We start from the raw sequence: 16,802 nt of genomic DNA, 5'->3' as shown, positions 1-16,802 counted from the left end.
TTATGGAGGATATTCCTCAAAGGGAAATTAGTCACCACAGCTATCGGGTGGCATTGGAAGTAGGGCCTCAGCTTCCGAGCGGTGACTACGAGAGCTAAGGCCAACATTTCCAGATGTGGGTAGCGAGTTTCTGCTCCCGTTAAAATGTTTCTAACGTAATAAATGGGAGATTGCGTACCTTTATCCTCTCGGACTAAAACTACACTTACCGCAACTTCTGAAACCGCGAGGTAGACTAGCAATGTTTCACCTTCTTTGGGTTTTGAGAGCAACGGAGGGCTTGACAAATATTTCTTCAACTCTTTCAAGGCTTGCTGACACTCCGTTGTCCATTCGAAGTTGTTTTTTCTTTTTGAGTAGTGCGAAGAAGCGATGACATCTTTCTGATGATCGGGATATGAACCTGCTCAAAGCTGTCAATCTCCTTGTGAGCCTCTAGACTTCTTTTACGTTAGACAATTGATCCGGGATGTCCTCTCTGGACTTGAGTTTGTCGGGATTTACCTCAATTCCCCTTTGTGAGGCTAGGAATCCTAGGAACTTACCTGAACTGACCTCGAAAGCACATTTCTCGGGATTAAGCTTCATATTATGCTCCCTCAAGATGTCAAATATTTCTTGTAAATGCTTCAGGTGTTCACCTGCATTCAAAGACTTAACGAGCATATCGTCTATATATACTTCTATAGTCTATCCAATTTGTTTTTCGAACATCTTATTCACGAGCCATTGATAAGTGGCTCCGACATTTTTTTAACCCAAAGGGCATCACATTTTAACAATATGTACCAAAATTCGTTATAAATGAAGTCTTTTCCTGGTCTTCTGGGTTCATCTTGATTTGATTATACCTAGAGTAAGCATCCAGAAAACTCATTAACTAGTGCCCGGCTGTGGCATCAATCATTTGATCGATATTTGGCAATGGGAATGAGTCTTTCGGGTACGCGTTATTAAGATCCTTATAATCTACACACATGTGAAATTTATTATTTTTCTTAGGAACTACTACTATATTGGTTAGCCAGTCCGGATATCGTACCTCTCGGATTGAACAAATACTAAGTAAATGAGTTACCTCTTCTTTGACGAATTTATCCCTTGCTTCAGCAATAGGGCGCTTCTTTTGCCTTATCGGAGGTATGTTGGTATCCAAGCTTAACTTGTGTATGGCTATCTCCATCGGTTTTCCTGTCATATTCTCGTGCGACCATGCAAAACAATCGACGTTAATACCTTGGTGCAAAATAATCGGCGTTAATACTAGGTGCAGTCCTGTTCCCAAATGGAATTTTCTTTCTAGGAATTCTTCGAACAATGCAACTTGCTTTAGTTCTTCTGCCGTGGACTTCATCGCATCCGTCTCTTCTGGTGCTTGAAAATACCTTGGTACCTGATATTGTTCCGACTCTTCTGCCCCTGGGCTAACTTCCTCTGGTTCGGGGGCTGGTGCCGGTTCCAGTAATTGCTATGCCGCACGTTCCTTTCCTTTGCTATTGGAGAATGAAATTGCATTCATTTCTCTTGCTGCCGGTTGATCACCCCTTATCTGTTTAATTACCTCGGGTGTCAAAAACTTTAACAATTAGTGATATGTTGAAGGCACAACTTTCATATCGTGCAGCCATGGTCTTCCCAAGATGATATTATACCCCTTGTCCCCATCTACCACTTCGAAGAGAGTTGTCTTCATTACTCCCTCAGCGTTCGTGAGCAGCAAAATTTCTCCCCGGGTTGTCACGCTTGCGAAGTTAAATCCATTGAGGAGTTTCGTTGCCGGGATAATGCTTCCGGTGAGTTTAGTTTGGTCCAGTACTCTCCATTGTATGATATTAGCTGAACTTCCTGGATCCACTAAAACACGTTTAATTTTAATATCTAAGACATTTAAAGAAATTATCAGTGCGTCATTGTGCAGTAGCAGCAATCCGTCTGCATCTTCGTTCGTATATGTGATATCGTCTTCCCGGAGCCGTTTACTATGAGTTATCGATACTCTTGTCTTCTTTTCTGCTGAAAAGGTGACCCCATTAATCTCATTTCCTCCGAAGATCATGTTGATCGTTTGACGTGGGGGTTCTTCTCCTGCTTTTGAGGGTTCCGCATCACCCCTGTTCCGACCATAATTGTTTTTAGCTCGGTCACTCAAGAATTCTCTGAGGTGACCATTCTTTAACAGTGTTGACACTTCTTCCCGGAGGTGTCGGTAGTCCCCAGTCCGGTGGCCGTTAGTGCCATGGTATTCACAATATAAATTAGGATCCCTCTGGTTGGGATCAGATCTCATAGGTCTCGGGAATCGTGCCTTTATGATATTTCTTATGGTTGACACCAACTCCACTACACTAACGTTGAAGTTATACTCTAATAACTTTGGGTAAGAAGAATCTAGTGACCCCAAGATTGCTTTATCCTACAGCGATCTGCTGTTCTGGCCACGATCGGTCCTTCTATCAACGGTGAACTTGTCTGTTGTTGAAAGCTCCTGCCACAACCTTTTGTCCGCTTGTAGGGCAAAAATCGGCCCTTCGAAGTTCGTCTATCCGTGTCAATATCATCTTTTGTTTTTTCTATGTTCTTCTCCCATCCTTTGGTCGACGATGGAAAGCCAACCTAATCATCTTCAATCCTTATTTTTGACTCGTACCGGTTGTGGACATCCGCCCAAGCCATCGCATGAAACTCGAGCAGACTTTACTTCAACTTTCGGGAAGCGTCTGAACTTCTTGGATTTAAACCTCTGGTGAACGCTTCAGCTACCCATTCATCCGGGACTGCTGGTAGTAACATCCTTTCCTTCTAGAATCGGGTAACGAACTCTCATAATAACTCAGATTCTCCCTATACGATCCTGAATATGTCGGCCTTTTGGACTTGTACCTATCTGGAACCGGCTGATGGTAGGCTATAATCCCGTGTTTTAGTCGCTTATTGCATTCTAATTCACTGCACTTTACTTATGTTGAGCTTTAATTAGGCATGTTTTGCACTTATTGTATTTTTTATGCCTTGTAGGAGTGATTTCGAGCTATGTAGATATTGTGGCATGAATTCATGCTATTTTGTAGTTTTGAAGTCTGAGTAAAAACACAAGGATTAAGTCGGGATCGAGTTCAGGGATCAACGGATGATAGTGGAACGAAACGAAGAATCGAGCAGGTATATTGCATAGTGTCCAGTAAAATGCATATAACTTTTAGCTCGGAACTCTGTGTTGACATCATAATATATCGCTGGAAAGATATTTAAAAGGGATACAACTTTCATGTTTTACACTTTCCCACATTCCCAACTTATACAACTCAGGTGCGCGACCAAGTGCGCGGTCGCGCACTGGGCGCGCACTTGGGGCAGAATGGTGTGCAAAGTGCGCGACCAGGTGCACGGTCGTGCATGTCCTGTCCGGGAAAGGCCCTATAGAGAGGGTATTTTCGTCCGGGATTTGCTTTGGGGGCGGATTAAATACCCCAAAACACCATTTTTGACACACTTTTGACATACCAAGACCTAAGAAAGCTAAGGAGAAGAGGGAGAAGCTAGAGCACAATGATTTCATCCTTCCTTCCTCACTCAAGATCCGAGTTTGGATTGTATTTATGTTTTCCTATACTTTTGTTTCATTTGTGAAGAACTTCTTCATGTCTATGGAGTAGAACCTTTTGGGTTTTGATGTATTTGGTGTATTGATGGTTGTTAGTGGATTATAACTCTATGTTTATGCATTTGAATCATTTTTGGAAGATTTAATTATTGCATCTATGTTTACTTGTTCTTGTAATCGAAAGAGGCATAACTTGTGATATATTTGCACTATATTATTGGTTGAGTTCATAGATTCTTCTAAGTAATCTAAAGAGGCTAGTTGAATTATTGATTAAACCTAGTTAGGAGGATAATTAAAAGAGGTTCTCCTAAAGACCAATCCATTATAAATTCTTGCATATCTTCACCGAGCTTAAATTGGTTCATATTGTGAGGTTGAGACTTAATCGAGAGAGGAGTTTCTACTAAACAATTGTACTGATAATTAAGTGAATTCGAGAGACTAACTTGAACATTAGAAGTGAATTATCTAGAGTTAGATCCCGAACAATTATCTTGCATCTATCCTATCAACCCATATTTGCTCCCATTGATAACTTCATTGCTTACCTTTATTGAGATTGTCATAAGTCAATAGTTTAGGTTCTTATTTAGTTTCAATTCTTAAATTGTATAAATCTCCATTTTTGATCCTCCTGGATAGCAATCGAGCTATGAACTATGATAATACTGTTTAAATCCAATCCCTGTGGAGACAATAATTATACTATACTATCTTTGACTAGCGAGCACAATTTAAGTGTGTGTTTTGCGCTCGTCAAATTTTGGCGCCGTTGCCGGGGATTGGCAATCAATAGTGTTTGAAATAGTTTGTAGTGCTAATTCAGGAATTAGTTTTTATATTTTTTTTTCTTTCTCTTATTTTTAGTTTTGTTATGTTAATTTCTCTTCAAAATTTCTTTTGATGAAGAAATCTTGAAGAGCATATTCTTGATACTGAACTCTAAATGTTGTAAAGATGGAGTACAACCAGCCTAAGAAAACGGTTGAAGAGTTAGCAACTGAATATTGTTAACGATCTGCTATGTATTTTAAATGCGGTGGAAATCATCTATGGGTTGATTGTCAAGCAGGTAGGTATTCTTCCTATGTTTCACATTTTGAAAACTCCCACTCTGTCTCTAGTCCATACAAGTATGATGATTCATATGGTTACAATTATGACTCTGGTTGGGATAAATACACTTATTATGACTGGAATAAAAGCGAAGTGAGACAACCACCTCAAGCTGAGAATGGTAGTTTAGAAGAGCTTATGTACAAGTTCATAAATAAGGTGGAAGAGAGGTTTACACAAGATGATGAAACCATTAACAACCTAACAATGCAAGTGAGTCAAATAATAAGTACACTTTCAGAAAGCTCATTGCATTGTGATGGTGAATATATGGAGGAGATAACCGGTGAGAATGAGCCTATCCGAGATGATGAACATCTACAGAGAGTTGTCCACTCTGCAAGAGGACTCTGTTTCAACTGAAATGATTGAAAATGAGCCTTTGGTTGATTATGAAGCAATACAAGAAGAGTTCAACCCTCTATACACCTATCCACAATTACAATTTTTAGTAGAAGAAAATGAGGAACAAATGGTCTTAGACTTTCCAGAGGAGTACTCACATGACCTTTCCTCTTCATTTTCTTACTCTAACCTTGATCATGTGAATTTTGTTTTTGGGGATTTACAGGAATATGCAGGGATTGATCTTGTAAATGAATGCAAAAACAAGTTAAGGATAATCTTACAAGAACAATCCTCCGCTCAAAATGAGGCCAAGAAAGAAAGAAAAGAGCGGGTCTTTCAAAAATCCCTAAAGGACTTTGGCCTGATGAGCTCTATAAAGAATCCCGAGGAGCAAAATCGAAAAATGCATTTAGAATTAGGGGTGGAGTTCACAAGTTCTCGGAAGCGGAAAAAGTCCAGGGGAGTTTTCTTTACCTCTTGCTTTTTATTTGTGTCTCATGGGGACATGCCACAATTTAAAGTGTAGGGTGGAGATGTAAATATGTAAATAAAATAACTGTTTGTTTTCCGTTTCTTGTTCTTATGTGTCTTTTCGTTTCTTTTGATTGAAAGTTTTAAAGTCGAAGAAAAAATATATATATTTTCTTTAGTTAGTATAATAATTCCCTCTTAGTTTTTCTTTGTGCCGCGGTTCTTTTTCAAGGGTTTTGTTTGAACCGGGTGTAGTTAGTTTTTATTTTTGTAGTAGTAGAAAACCTTGTGCTATGATTTGAGTTGAAACAATATCTCTTGACTTTATTATGCTTTGAGAATAGTGAGTGCTTTAGTCGTGACACTTAGACTCAGTTTTTGACACTTGTATAAGTACCTTAAATTGTATAGTCTTAACTATGCTTAATTGCTTTTACTAGAGTGTTGTGATAATCCAATATCGAGTGAGTCATGTGCCATGTGCGTGTGAGGTTTTGTGTTATTCTGTGCATTACATTTGATGTCTACAACTTGCCCCGTGTATTTGCAAAGTGAAATAATAGTTTTGTTTAGTCTTGGAAGTGATATAGGCATTTCTTTATTGAGCCAGTTATATGTTTTACCTACCTAATTGTTATGTATCGTAGTTAACCCCTTTGAGCCTATAATCTTGTTTCTTTGGCAACCACGTTATAAGCCTTATCCATTTATTTGAATTGACCATCTATTTAAACCATTTACCTCTCGTGAGCACTTAAAATTCTATGAACTTTGTAAAAGTTGAAGTGTGGGGTGGTTGGTTTGGCTTTTGAGTGGAACTATTGAACTAAGGAGAAATGTGCACTATTTTGAAAAAGAAAGAGCCAATTGAATTGAAAAAGAAAAAAAAATAAGTGTATGATTGTGAAAAATATTCCTTGATAGTGGTTACTTGATGTGATTGTGCTTAAAAAAGTAGGGAATTAATGTATATTGATGTGAAGGTAGAGTTATGGTTTGACATAAGTGTTGGATTTTGAACGGTCAATTGAATGTATTAAAGTGCTTAGGGAGGTGTAGTCAATATATCCAAATGTATCCTACCCATCCCACAGCCTACATTACAACCAATTGAAGTCCTACTTGATCCTTGACTAAATAAGCTCAATTAGTAGAGTAGTACACTACGGGCAAGCTTATGATACATCTTTTGTTGCACATGAATGTTGTTCTGAGAGTGAGCAAATTCTTCCTATCTTGAGTTCCTAATTGTTCTTAAACTTTATTGTTTGTGGAACCACTCTCTATTCTTATGTGAGGGCACTTGATTTATGAAGGAATGGTAATGTCATTGACCTCTGTGTTAGAGTAAGTGAGCAGGTTGTGAAAAATGCATGGTGCTGTTGAGTCAAATCTTGAGGCGAGGATGTTACGGTCTTGTGCATAATCTGTTCTAATATTTTTGGTGTGATGAGTTAGGAGAGTTGCTTAAAAAGGTCATGTCTAAGTGGAGTGTAGTTTGATTGCTCGAGGACGAGCAATGGTTTAAGTGTGGGGTATTGATGGTAGGCTATAATCCCGTATTTTAGTCGCTTATTTCACTCTAATTCACTGCACTTTACTTATGCTGAGCTTTAATTAGGCGTGTTTTGCACTTATTGTGTGTTTTATGCCTTGTAGGAGTGATTCTGAGCTATGTAGATATTGTGGCATGAATTCATACTATTTTGGAGTTTTGAAGTCTGAGTAAAAACCCAAAGATTAAGTCGGGATCGAGTTCAGAGATCAACGGATGATAGTGGAACGAAACGAAGAATCGAGCATACATATTGTGCAATATCCAGTAAAATGCACATAACTTTGCGTTCGAAACTCCTTTTTGGCTCCAAAATATATCGTTGGAAAGCTATTTAAAAGTGCTACAACTTTGATGTTTATACTTTCACAAATTCCCAAATTATACAACTCAGGTGCGCGACTAAGTACGCGGTCGCGCACTGGGCACATACTTGGGGCAGAATGGTGTGCAAAGTGCGCGACCAAGTGCGCAGTCGTGCTTGTCCTATCCGGGGAAAGCCCTATTTCACTAAGAAAGGGTATTTTTGTCCGAGATTTCCTTTGGGGGCGGATTAAATACCCCGAAACACCATTTTTGACACACTTTTGACATACCAAGACCTAAGAAAGCTAAGGAGAAGAGGGAGAAGCTAGAGCACAAGGATTTCATCCTTCCTTCCTCACTCAAGATCCGAGTTTGGATTGTATTTATGTTTTCTTATACTTTTATTTCATTTGTGAATAAATTCTTCATGTCTATGGAGTAGAACCTTTTGGGTTTTGATGGATTTGGTGTATTGATGGTTGTTAGTAGATTATAACTCTATGTTTATGTATTTGAATCGTTTTGCACTTATTGTGTGTTTTATGCCCTGTAGGAGTGATTCCGAGCTATGTAGATGTTGTGGCATGAATTCATGCTATTTTTAGTTTTGAAGTTTGAGTAAAAACACAAGGATTAAGTCGGGATCGAGTTCGGGATCAACGGATGATAGTGGAACGAAACGAAGAATCGAACAGGCATATTGCGCAGTGTCGAGTAAAATGTATATAACTTTTAGCTCGGAACTCCGTGTTGACACCACAATATATCGTTGGAAATATATTTAAAAGGAATACAACTTTCATATTTTACACTTCCCCACATTCCCAACTTATACAACTCAGGTGCACGGTCGCGCACTGGGCGCATACTTTGGGCAGAATGGTGTGCAAAGTGCGCGACCAGGTGCACGGTCGTGCATGTCCTGTCCGGGAAAGGCCCTATTTCGCTAAGAGAGGGTATTTTCGTCCGACATTTGCTTTGGGGGCAGATTAAATACCCCAAAACACCATTTTGACACACTTTTGACATACCAAGACCTAAGAAAGCTAAGGAGAAGAGGGAGAAGCTAGAGCACAATGATTTTATCCTTCCTTCCTCACTCAAGATCCGAGTTTGGATTGTATTTATGTTTTCCTATACTTTTGTTTCATTTGTGAAGAACTTCTTCATGTCTATGGAGTAGAACCTTTTGGGTTTTGATGGATTTGGTGTATTGATGATTGTTAGTGGATTATAACTTTATGTTTATGCATTTGAATCGTTTTTGGAAGATTTATTTGTTGCATCAATGTTCACTTGTTCTTGTAATCGAAAGAGGTATAACTTGTGATATATTTGCACTATATTGTTGGTTAAGTTCATAAATTCTTCTAAGTAATCGAAAGAGGCTAGTTGAATCATTGATTAAACCTAGTTAGCAGGATAATCGAAAGAGGTTCTCCTAAAGACCAATCCATTACGAATTCTTGCATATCTTCACTGAGCTTAAATTGGTTCATATTGTGAGGTTGAGACTTAATCGAGAGAGGAGTTCCTACTAAATAATTGTACTGATAATTAAGTGAATTTGACAGGTTCACTTGAACATTAAAAGTAAATTATCTAGAGTTAGATCCCGAATAATTATCTTGCACCTATCCTATCAACCCATATTTGCTCCCATTGATCACTTCCTTGCTTACCTTTATTGAGATTTTCATTAGTCAATAGTTTAGGTTCTTATTTAGTTTCAATTCTTAAACTGTATAAATCTCCATTATTGATCCTCCTGGATAGAAATCGAGCTACGAACTACGAACTACGATAATACTGTTTAAATCGAATCCCTGTGGAGACGATAATTATACTATACTATCTTTGACTAGCGAGCACAATTTAAGTGTATGTTTTGCGCTCGTCACTAGCATGAGCCTTGATGAAATAATTTGCGATCATCTCAAAGGAATCTATGGAATGCTCGGGCAATAATGAATACCACGTTAAAGCTCCCCTCGTGAGAGTCTCACCAAATTTCTTTAGCAATACGGATTCAATTTCGTGAGGAGCCAAATCATTTTCTTTCACCGCTTTTGTATAGGTGGTAATGTGCTCCTGTGGATCTGAAGTTCCGTCTTACTTCGGCACTTCCGGGCATTTTGAATCGCTTCGGGATTAATTCCGTGGTTGCGCTTGGTTTATACGGTAATTGAATATACTTCTTCGAGTTTGGGCCTTTTAATACTGGTGGTGCGCCCGAGATTTGATCCATGCGGGCGTTTACTTCCTTCATGAACCGTAAAAGTTCATCCTTGAACGGATCATTCTCGTTGTAGAGGCCGTATCTACTCCCCCAGCCCCGTCGGAGCCAACTTCGTCCCTAGGAGTGTTATTATCCACTCTCTACGTCATCTGGTTCGTGGGAACATCAGGAGGAACGAGATCTCGCATGTTTGCTTTATTTGAGGCACCCGATAGCGCCTGCTTCACTTCCGTCATAACCTGATCCTGCCGAGTGAGATGGCCTAGAATGATTCCCTGTTACTCTTGCATGACCCTTACTACATCCGCTAGATGCTCCTCATCAACATCATCAGGAGTTACCTCCCGAACCTGTCGAGGGTACCGCCTGTCATGTACCAGTGTGGCGTTGTTCCCCTCATTGCGAGTGTCACTGATTGAATCCTCGAAATGAGGCTGTTCCCCTTGAATTTTAGGGTTGCGTGTGCTGTTAACAGTGTTATGTGCCATTTTTATGATTTTTTGCTAAGACAAAGTAATCAAAATACGTTAGTAAAAAAGGCAAGGATCAATTTAATTGCACAGCTGCCTAGGCCCCACGGTGGCCCCCAAATTGTTTACCCGTAAAACGGTACAGTTGAATTTGTTCGTAGTTTCTAGACAATTGAATTAACTTGATCCAAAAAGTAACGGAATAACTGATGAAATATAAAATACTTAGCCTTAGAATGTAGATAAAATGACAGAACCGACGAGTCCGGGAACAAGGTTTTCGGGCACAATAATGATGAGATCAAAAAGCGAGAAAGCAAAATGGTATTAAAATTCTGTATAGGATGTAGTATAGGTTAGCGAGAAAATTCATCTCCCTTACAATGATCATTGAGCTTATTATTTATAGATATGAAGAAGGTACTAGGGTTGTGCCCTTCTTTACTGTCAATTATGAAGAGCATTAATGAAGATGTAACGGTGAACATAAATGCCAAATTCTCTGTAACGGGCCGTTGCTCTTTAATGCTACGGAATATTCCTCATTGAATGCTACCGGGCGCAGAGTATTCAATGCCTTGGTTTTTCGTCCTCCCAACTTAGGCTCCACGTGTCTCCTTCTTCGATGGCCACGTGCCATAACATATTTTACCTAATACAGTGGTATGATTGAATGTAGAGCTAGCAGTCCATCCTAACCTTTTGATCAGTAGTAATTTTTAAAATTTCGAAAGATGATTAATGCAACTTGATTTCAATTGCATTGCATTAAAATATGGGCATGTAATTGTAGTAGTCCACCCAAACTGTCTCCGTTCTTTACCAAAATATGATACTCCAATAGACTAACCTTAGATAGAAAGTTGAATCAAGTTTACGTTCTCTTACTCCAAGAGAAAATTGAACATAAAATCTAAACATTTATAAATTACCATTATTATCGATTTAAACATTACCTCGTACGTCGACGTTAAGAACATTAACTTACATCTGGATAGTTAGGAAGCTGGCCCTGTCTTTCATCTAATAACAACCAAATTAATAGCCTATGGTCCTTGCTATAGCTGGCTGCTCATTTCCTCATAATTAAGACAGAGATATAGCTTTGAATGTATAACAAGATCAGAATTCTTCCTCTTAATTAGAGGTAGTTGTTAAGTTAGATGAAAAGGTACTCAGGATTGCCAAAATTCATTCCCCAGGTTTAAAGGGGCTGTAATTTCGTGTAGATTTCAATGCGAAATTTTAAAGAAAAGTATATTAAGAAGAAAAAAAGTGCAAAATATGCTAAAACTATGAAACAAGGTGGTGGTAAAGGAGTTGATTCCAAGCATCAGGGACCCCAGGTAGACACCAGTGCAAGCAGTCCATTTTATAGCTATAGATGGATTGGTGACCGTCTGCTCTATATTGTGACAATCTCGTTATGTTGATCAAGCGAACATATAACTTTGACATTGTTTTCAGAACATTCTCTACTTCTATTTCTCCTGGAAACAAATTTCCTGGACTTTGCACTGGTCTTGTTTTTCCTTCACATCTGAGTATAATCAATAAAATATTTTAATTTCAAGATATTAATTACCATATTTACCTTAGAAAAGAACAAACTTAGTTAAAAGGAAAAATGAAATTTACTTCTCATGGTCAGGAGAAACTCCTTGAAAGAAGACTCTTGTTTTTGTGGAGTTAAGATTAGAATCAGCCCATTTTGCCCATGTATTTAGTGCTTTTTTGTAAAGTTCTAATCTGTTCATATCTTTGTACGTAGTATTCCCATCTTGAATGCTATTCCAACTGCAAAAAATCTTGAATTAATTATTAATAATTAGTAGGGAATAAACATATACTATACATAAAGAATGTTGAAAAAATTGCTCTATCCAATATAATGTATCTCACGTTTGTTTATTAATCCCTGTGCGATTCCACCAATGCCATGTATTAAACACCAAAACATCCATTTGTTTCCAGACATTTTCCGAACTGATTGAATCAATCTTCAGTACTCTTGAGCCCTTTTCCGTGATAATGTCAACAATGAGAGGATTCCCAAGAAACAATAACCAAATATTGTAATCCTACAGTTACGTTTCACCAGTATTCCATTAAATCATATATTTATAATCATGTCTTTATGGAGAAAAATAAGAAAGAAAAAACAAAAGAAAGACATCTGATAAAAACTTTCTTTTTCTCTTTTTGTCTACTTTGACCAAAAAAATCAAGATGTTTCCTAGAGATTTTGTGTAAAAAGTGAACAAAACATGAAAAGAATGAATTTAACTAATTATATAAACTAATAAGCAACCTGTCTTAGTTTTCAGGTTACTAATCCCATTGTTTATGAACTAAATGTAATTATCTTTTAGCTAATTTAATAGTGTCATAATTTATTTTATATATGAAATCTAAATTCAAAAAAAACAAAAAAAGGCTTACCGGGATGGTGAATGTATAATGCCTTCCAATTTTATCCATAATATACTTGGCTTGTGGTTGTGATGCATGAAGCAGGCACGCAAGTGAATGCCATTGATTTTGACCAAGTGAATCTCCAACAAACATGATGCGCTTTCCTTTGTATTTTAACAAGAATTCTGTTCCATTAAATCTACAAGGAAAAAAAAATCAAATATTAATTTAAGAATAAGACAGGACAGACCTAAAATTACGTGGAAACAAGTTGTCTCGAGAAATCTACAACAACAACAACTCAGTAAAATTCCACTAATGGGGTTTGGGGAGGGTAGTGTGTACGCAGACCTTACCCCTACTCCGAAGGAGTAGAGAGGCTGTTTCCGAAAGACCCTCAGCTAAAAAAAAAAAAGACAAAAGAGCAAAAAGGGAGACAATATTAGTATCACAACAACAATCATAGGATAAATAGGAACACCATGAAATCCAGAAGAAAGATGCAAAGAAAGGGAGACAATATTAGTAAATATTAGTATCACCACAACAGTCATAAGAAAAATAGGAACACCATGAAATCTACAATTTCTTGATATTTACTAGTTGGGAATATGTTTTGGATATGTTAGAAAACTTATAATATTACTATTATTTATGTATATATTTAACTTATTTCTCTTTTTTAGTTTATCTGGTATAATGATGATATGAGTTGAGCTTAAATGAAGATTTGAGGATTCTTATACCCAATCCCAACTTGTTTGGGACAGACATATAGTTGATGTTGTATTAATTCAAGAATATCGATCGAACTCATTTAATGACTAATCAAAGGATAAACAAACTTATACCTTGGCAAATTACATCCATAGGGCTGCCATCTATATTTTAGGTAATCTTTATCAGGGCGTCCATTCTTTTGGCAATCCCATGATTCCTCAATAAAGGGACAAGTTGATGAATTATAGAGTGGATATGAATCATCAAAAACCCAACTTCCTTTGTAAATATCGCATCCGTTTGTTCCTAATATGCTTATATCTTTATTGAAGATCTTGGTTTTCGAATTCAAGAAAAGGGAAAGTGAAAAGATGGTTAAAAAAGTTGATACAATGGCAATGGCAGATACAGAATAACAAACGGCCATCAGAAAACTTCGAGTTCTCTTCTGTATGTGTGCAATATATAGGTGAAGATGAAATGCATTAAATGAATTTTTGAATTGGAATGCATGATTGTGTTTGTTCATATAATGCATAAGTGATCATAAATAGTAATCCTTAATTTCTCCTATCGGTTAAACATTTTTGATTTCCTTAGTTCCAATTTATTGATTTCTGTTTTATCTATTCAATGGATATTGACAACTTGATTAGAAAATTTTCTTGTGCCATTTGTTACTTTCCCTATCTTCATTCAATCTAGTTCATGCATATTGCGAGAAGGAAATTGATTAGCAGTTCTGGGATTATTGGCATTCCTAATTTGCAAGTTTCCAACTTTAGTTTAAAAAAGAAGAAGGATTAACACGATTATATAGCCATCCACCCAATCTCTTAAACTAAAATAGAGGTAAGATATTTAATATAATATATGTACAAAATATATATAATTAATGTATAATCAATGTATACCGACTAGAAAAAATAAATATTGAATCACTATTTGTGTAACAATCCCGTTAATACTTATTTTCTTGTGTTTTACTGGGAATCTTTAGAAAACCTATTTTATATTTATCTTCACTACTAATATAGTTATTACTCAGATAATTAATATTACACTCACTCTAAACCAATATATATATATATATATGATACCTTTTTCTTTTTAGTATGTTCCGCAAATAATGATATATTTTAAAATTTAGAAATAATTTAACTTTGAAACTCGCAAATGTCTATAACCTATTTTAGATTAAAAGTTTCAAAAGTATTTTTTTAAAACTCCGTCCAAGTCAAAGAAGATCATATAAAATGGGAAGGATGAAGTAAATTAAATGATAGTCACGTACAGAGCTTTAATTATTTCATTTGAATTATTGAATACTAATTTAAATATCTGTTATGTATATTGTATAGGTTGATACGATCGGCTCACCCCTTTGTTGAAGTATATAACAATAGCAGGAAGCCCAAGTTTAAAGCTCGAGATAGAGGCCCAAATATAATATAAGATAGCTTTTATTTATGTATAAGAGTTAGGCCAGTAGTGTTTTTCAGGTATAAGCCCAATGTATATATAGATAGATATGTAGTTCATTTTAGTTTAAGCTGAATTCATTTTCCTTTACTTCTCAATAATAACAGAGAGAATTTTCTGGAAGCTTTCTCAATGCTCTTCTCATCGTTTCAAACCCTAGTCATTTCTTCTTCGAATCTTCTTGCTTCTCAAATATTTATATGGTATCAGAGCGACAATTAGGGATGATCTTGGCGTCACGCATCTTCCGGTGGTACCCTCATCTCATTCTGTCATGGTTTTCGTCTTCGTCGGCATTCGTCAAAAATTAGGATTCCAACATTTTTTGGGGTTTGTTCAAATTTCGAAGGCCAGAATCTTCTATCTCTTCTGATTCGTCGACATTGTCAAGGCCGTGCCTTTTTCGGTTGCAAAAGGAACGAGTATTTCTGTATCTTCTCTACATTCTCATATTTGCTTGATACTTGATTCTGTTATGGCTCCCTCTGATTCCGATACTGGTATTAGTTCTAGTAGTCGAGAACCTTCTAAGTTTGTTCCTAAACCTTCGAGTCCATTATTCCTTCACTCTTCTAATATGCGTGGCATGTCCCTAGTCACTGTACCTTTCTCAGGCTCGGGTTTTAGGGGTTGAAGAAAGAGTATTATCGTATCTTTGTCTGCTAGAAATAAAATTGAGTTCATTGATGGTAGTTTACCTCGACCTCCTTCCAACTCACCTGAGTCTAAATAGTGGTATCAATGTAACAGTATGGTCATTTCATGGTTGACCAGTTCTCTATCTCCTAATATTGCTGAGAGTGTACAATACTCTGAAATAGCTGAGAATATTTGGAAACAATTGAATAGGAGGTATGGTACTGTGAATGAGACTAAAATTTTTGAGATTAAAAAAGAATTAGCTTCCACTAACTAGGGCTCTCTTGATGTTGATTCCTATTTCAATAAATTAAAGAAATTGTGGGATGAATTGAGGGTTATGCATACCAGCTATGATAGTACTTGCATTTGTGCTACCAAAGCTGGTATTGAGAAAGAGGAAGAGGAAGATAAACTACATCAGTTCCTTATGGGTGTGAATGATACATATATCAGTGTTAGAAGCAATCTCCTCATGATGCAACCTCATCATCACTAGACAGTGCATATAATATAATACTTCAGGATGAAAGACAGAGACATGTCAATCCTTCCTCACAATTCAGCCCTGAATCAGCTTCTTTCAATGAAACCACAACAAATCCCCCTCCCCCCAAGCTTTTAGTGCTACTCCTGTGAATCCTTTCAGGTCCTTTGTTCCTCAGAGACATTATAATTAGAGGGTATCATTTGACTAGAGTAGGGCAAATCAGGTTTGCAAATACTGCAAGAAACCTGGCCATCTGATCGACAAATATTATAAATTGTATAAATATCCAGCTGATTTTAAATTCACTAAGGGCAGAAAAGTTGCTCCAGCTGTATGCCCTTTGGATCTGAATCATAAACTCAAGGCATATATTGGGACTCTTTTGCCTAAGCCTAAGCAATTCAGAAGTCTGATTGGCAAGCTCAATTTTCTTACGCACACCAGACCTTATTTATGCTTTGCAGTTCAACACCCGAGCCAGTTTATATAGTCCCCAAGGGTTCCTCACATGTTTGCAGCCTTTCACTTGCTCAGATACTTAAAGGGCACCTCTAACTTTTGTATCTTCTTTACTGCTTCTTCAGATTTATCATTGTTTGCATATTGTGACAGTGGCTGGGCTATACACCCTGACACTAGGAGGTCAGTCACTGGTTCTCCAAGTTGGGGGTTGTTTCCCCCTCCAACTTGCGGGGGAGGGGGGGAGTGAAGTATATAACAACAACACGAAGCCCAAGTTTAAAGCTCCATATATATAGGCCCAAATATAATATATGATAGCTTTTTTTTTTATGTATAGGAGTTGGGCCAGTAGTGTTTTCCATCCTAGTATATATATAGATAGATATGTAGTTCACTTTAGTTTAAGCTGAATTCATTTTCCTTTACTTTTCAATAATAATAGAGAGAATTTTCTAGAAGCTTTCTCACTGCTCCTCTCATTGTCT

General features: G+C 37.1%; 2 protein-coding genes and 1 long non-coding RNA gene across 3 annotated transcripts; 1 reads left to right on the top strand and 2 right to left on the bottom strand.

The window, feature by feature from the left end:
• Positions 1-1,585: 1,585 nt before the first annotated feature.
• LOC138895423 (uncharacterized) lies at positions 1,586-2,287 on the bottom strand. The gene has a single exon (XM_070180109.1). The coding sequence runs from the start codon at positions 2,285-2,287 to the stop codon at positions 1,586-1,588; it is 702 nt and encodes a 233-aa protein (XP_070036210.1).
• Positions 2,288-11,124: 8,837 nt separating this feature from the next.
• LOC104121590 (protein trichome birefringence-like 43) lies at positions 11,125-13,959 on the bottom strand. Its single transcript, XM_009633616.4, has 5 exons — positions 13,376-13,959; positions 12,552-12,723; positions 12,012-12,190; positions 11,748-11,906; positions 11,125-11,649 (listed from the first exon to the last, which is right to left on the bottom strand). Exons 1-5 carry the CDS (start codon positions 13,780-13,782, stop codon positions 11,403-11,405), a joined length of 1,164 nt encoding a protein of 387 aa, XP_009631911.3. The 5' UTR covers positions 13,783-13,959; the 3' UTR covers positions 11,125-11,402.
• On the top strand, positions 13,581-14,849 carry LOC138895129 (uncharacterized). Its single transcript, XR_011409331.1, has 2 exons — positions 13,581-13,713; positions 14,606-14,849. It is a non-coding gene; the product is annotated as an uncharacterized lncRNA (long non-coding RNA).
• Positions 14,850-16,802: the final 1,953 nt, after the last annotated feature.

The sequence above is a fragment of the Nicotiana tomentosiformis genome, chromosome 7, assembly GCF_000390325.3.
Source record: "Nicotiana tomentosiformis chromosome 7, ASM39032v3, whole genome shotgun sequence".
Lineage (NCBI taxonomy): Eukaryota > Viridiplantae > Streptophyta > Magnoliopsida > Solanales > Solanaceae > Nicotiana > Nicotiana tomentosiformis.
Note: the sequence above shows the minus strand (reverse complement) of the source record. Positions and strands in the feature narration are given on the sequence as shown.

Coding starts and splice junctions, on each gene's coding strand:
- LOC138895423 (XM_070180109.1), bottom strand. CDS start 2,287: ATGAGATCTGATCCCAACCAGAGGGATCCTAATTTATATTGTGAATAC.
- LOC104121590 (XM_009633616.4), bottom strand. CDS start 13,782: ATGCATTATATGAACAAACACAATCATGCATTCCAATTCAAAAATTCA. Junction 12,724..13,375: donor TATGGATGTAATTTGCCAAG/GTATAAGTTTGT, acceptor TTTTCCTTGTAG/ATTTAATGGAACAGAATTCT. Junction 11,907..12,011: donor ACAGGGATTAATAAACAAAC/GTGAGATACATT, acceptor GATTTTTTGCAG/TTGGAATAGCATTCAAGATG.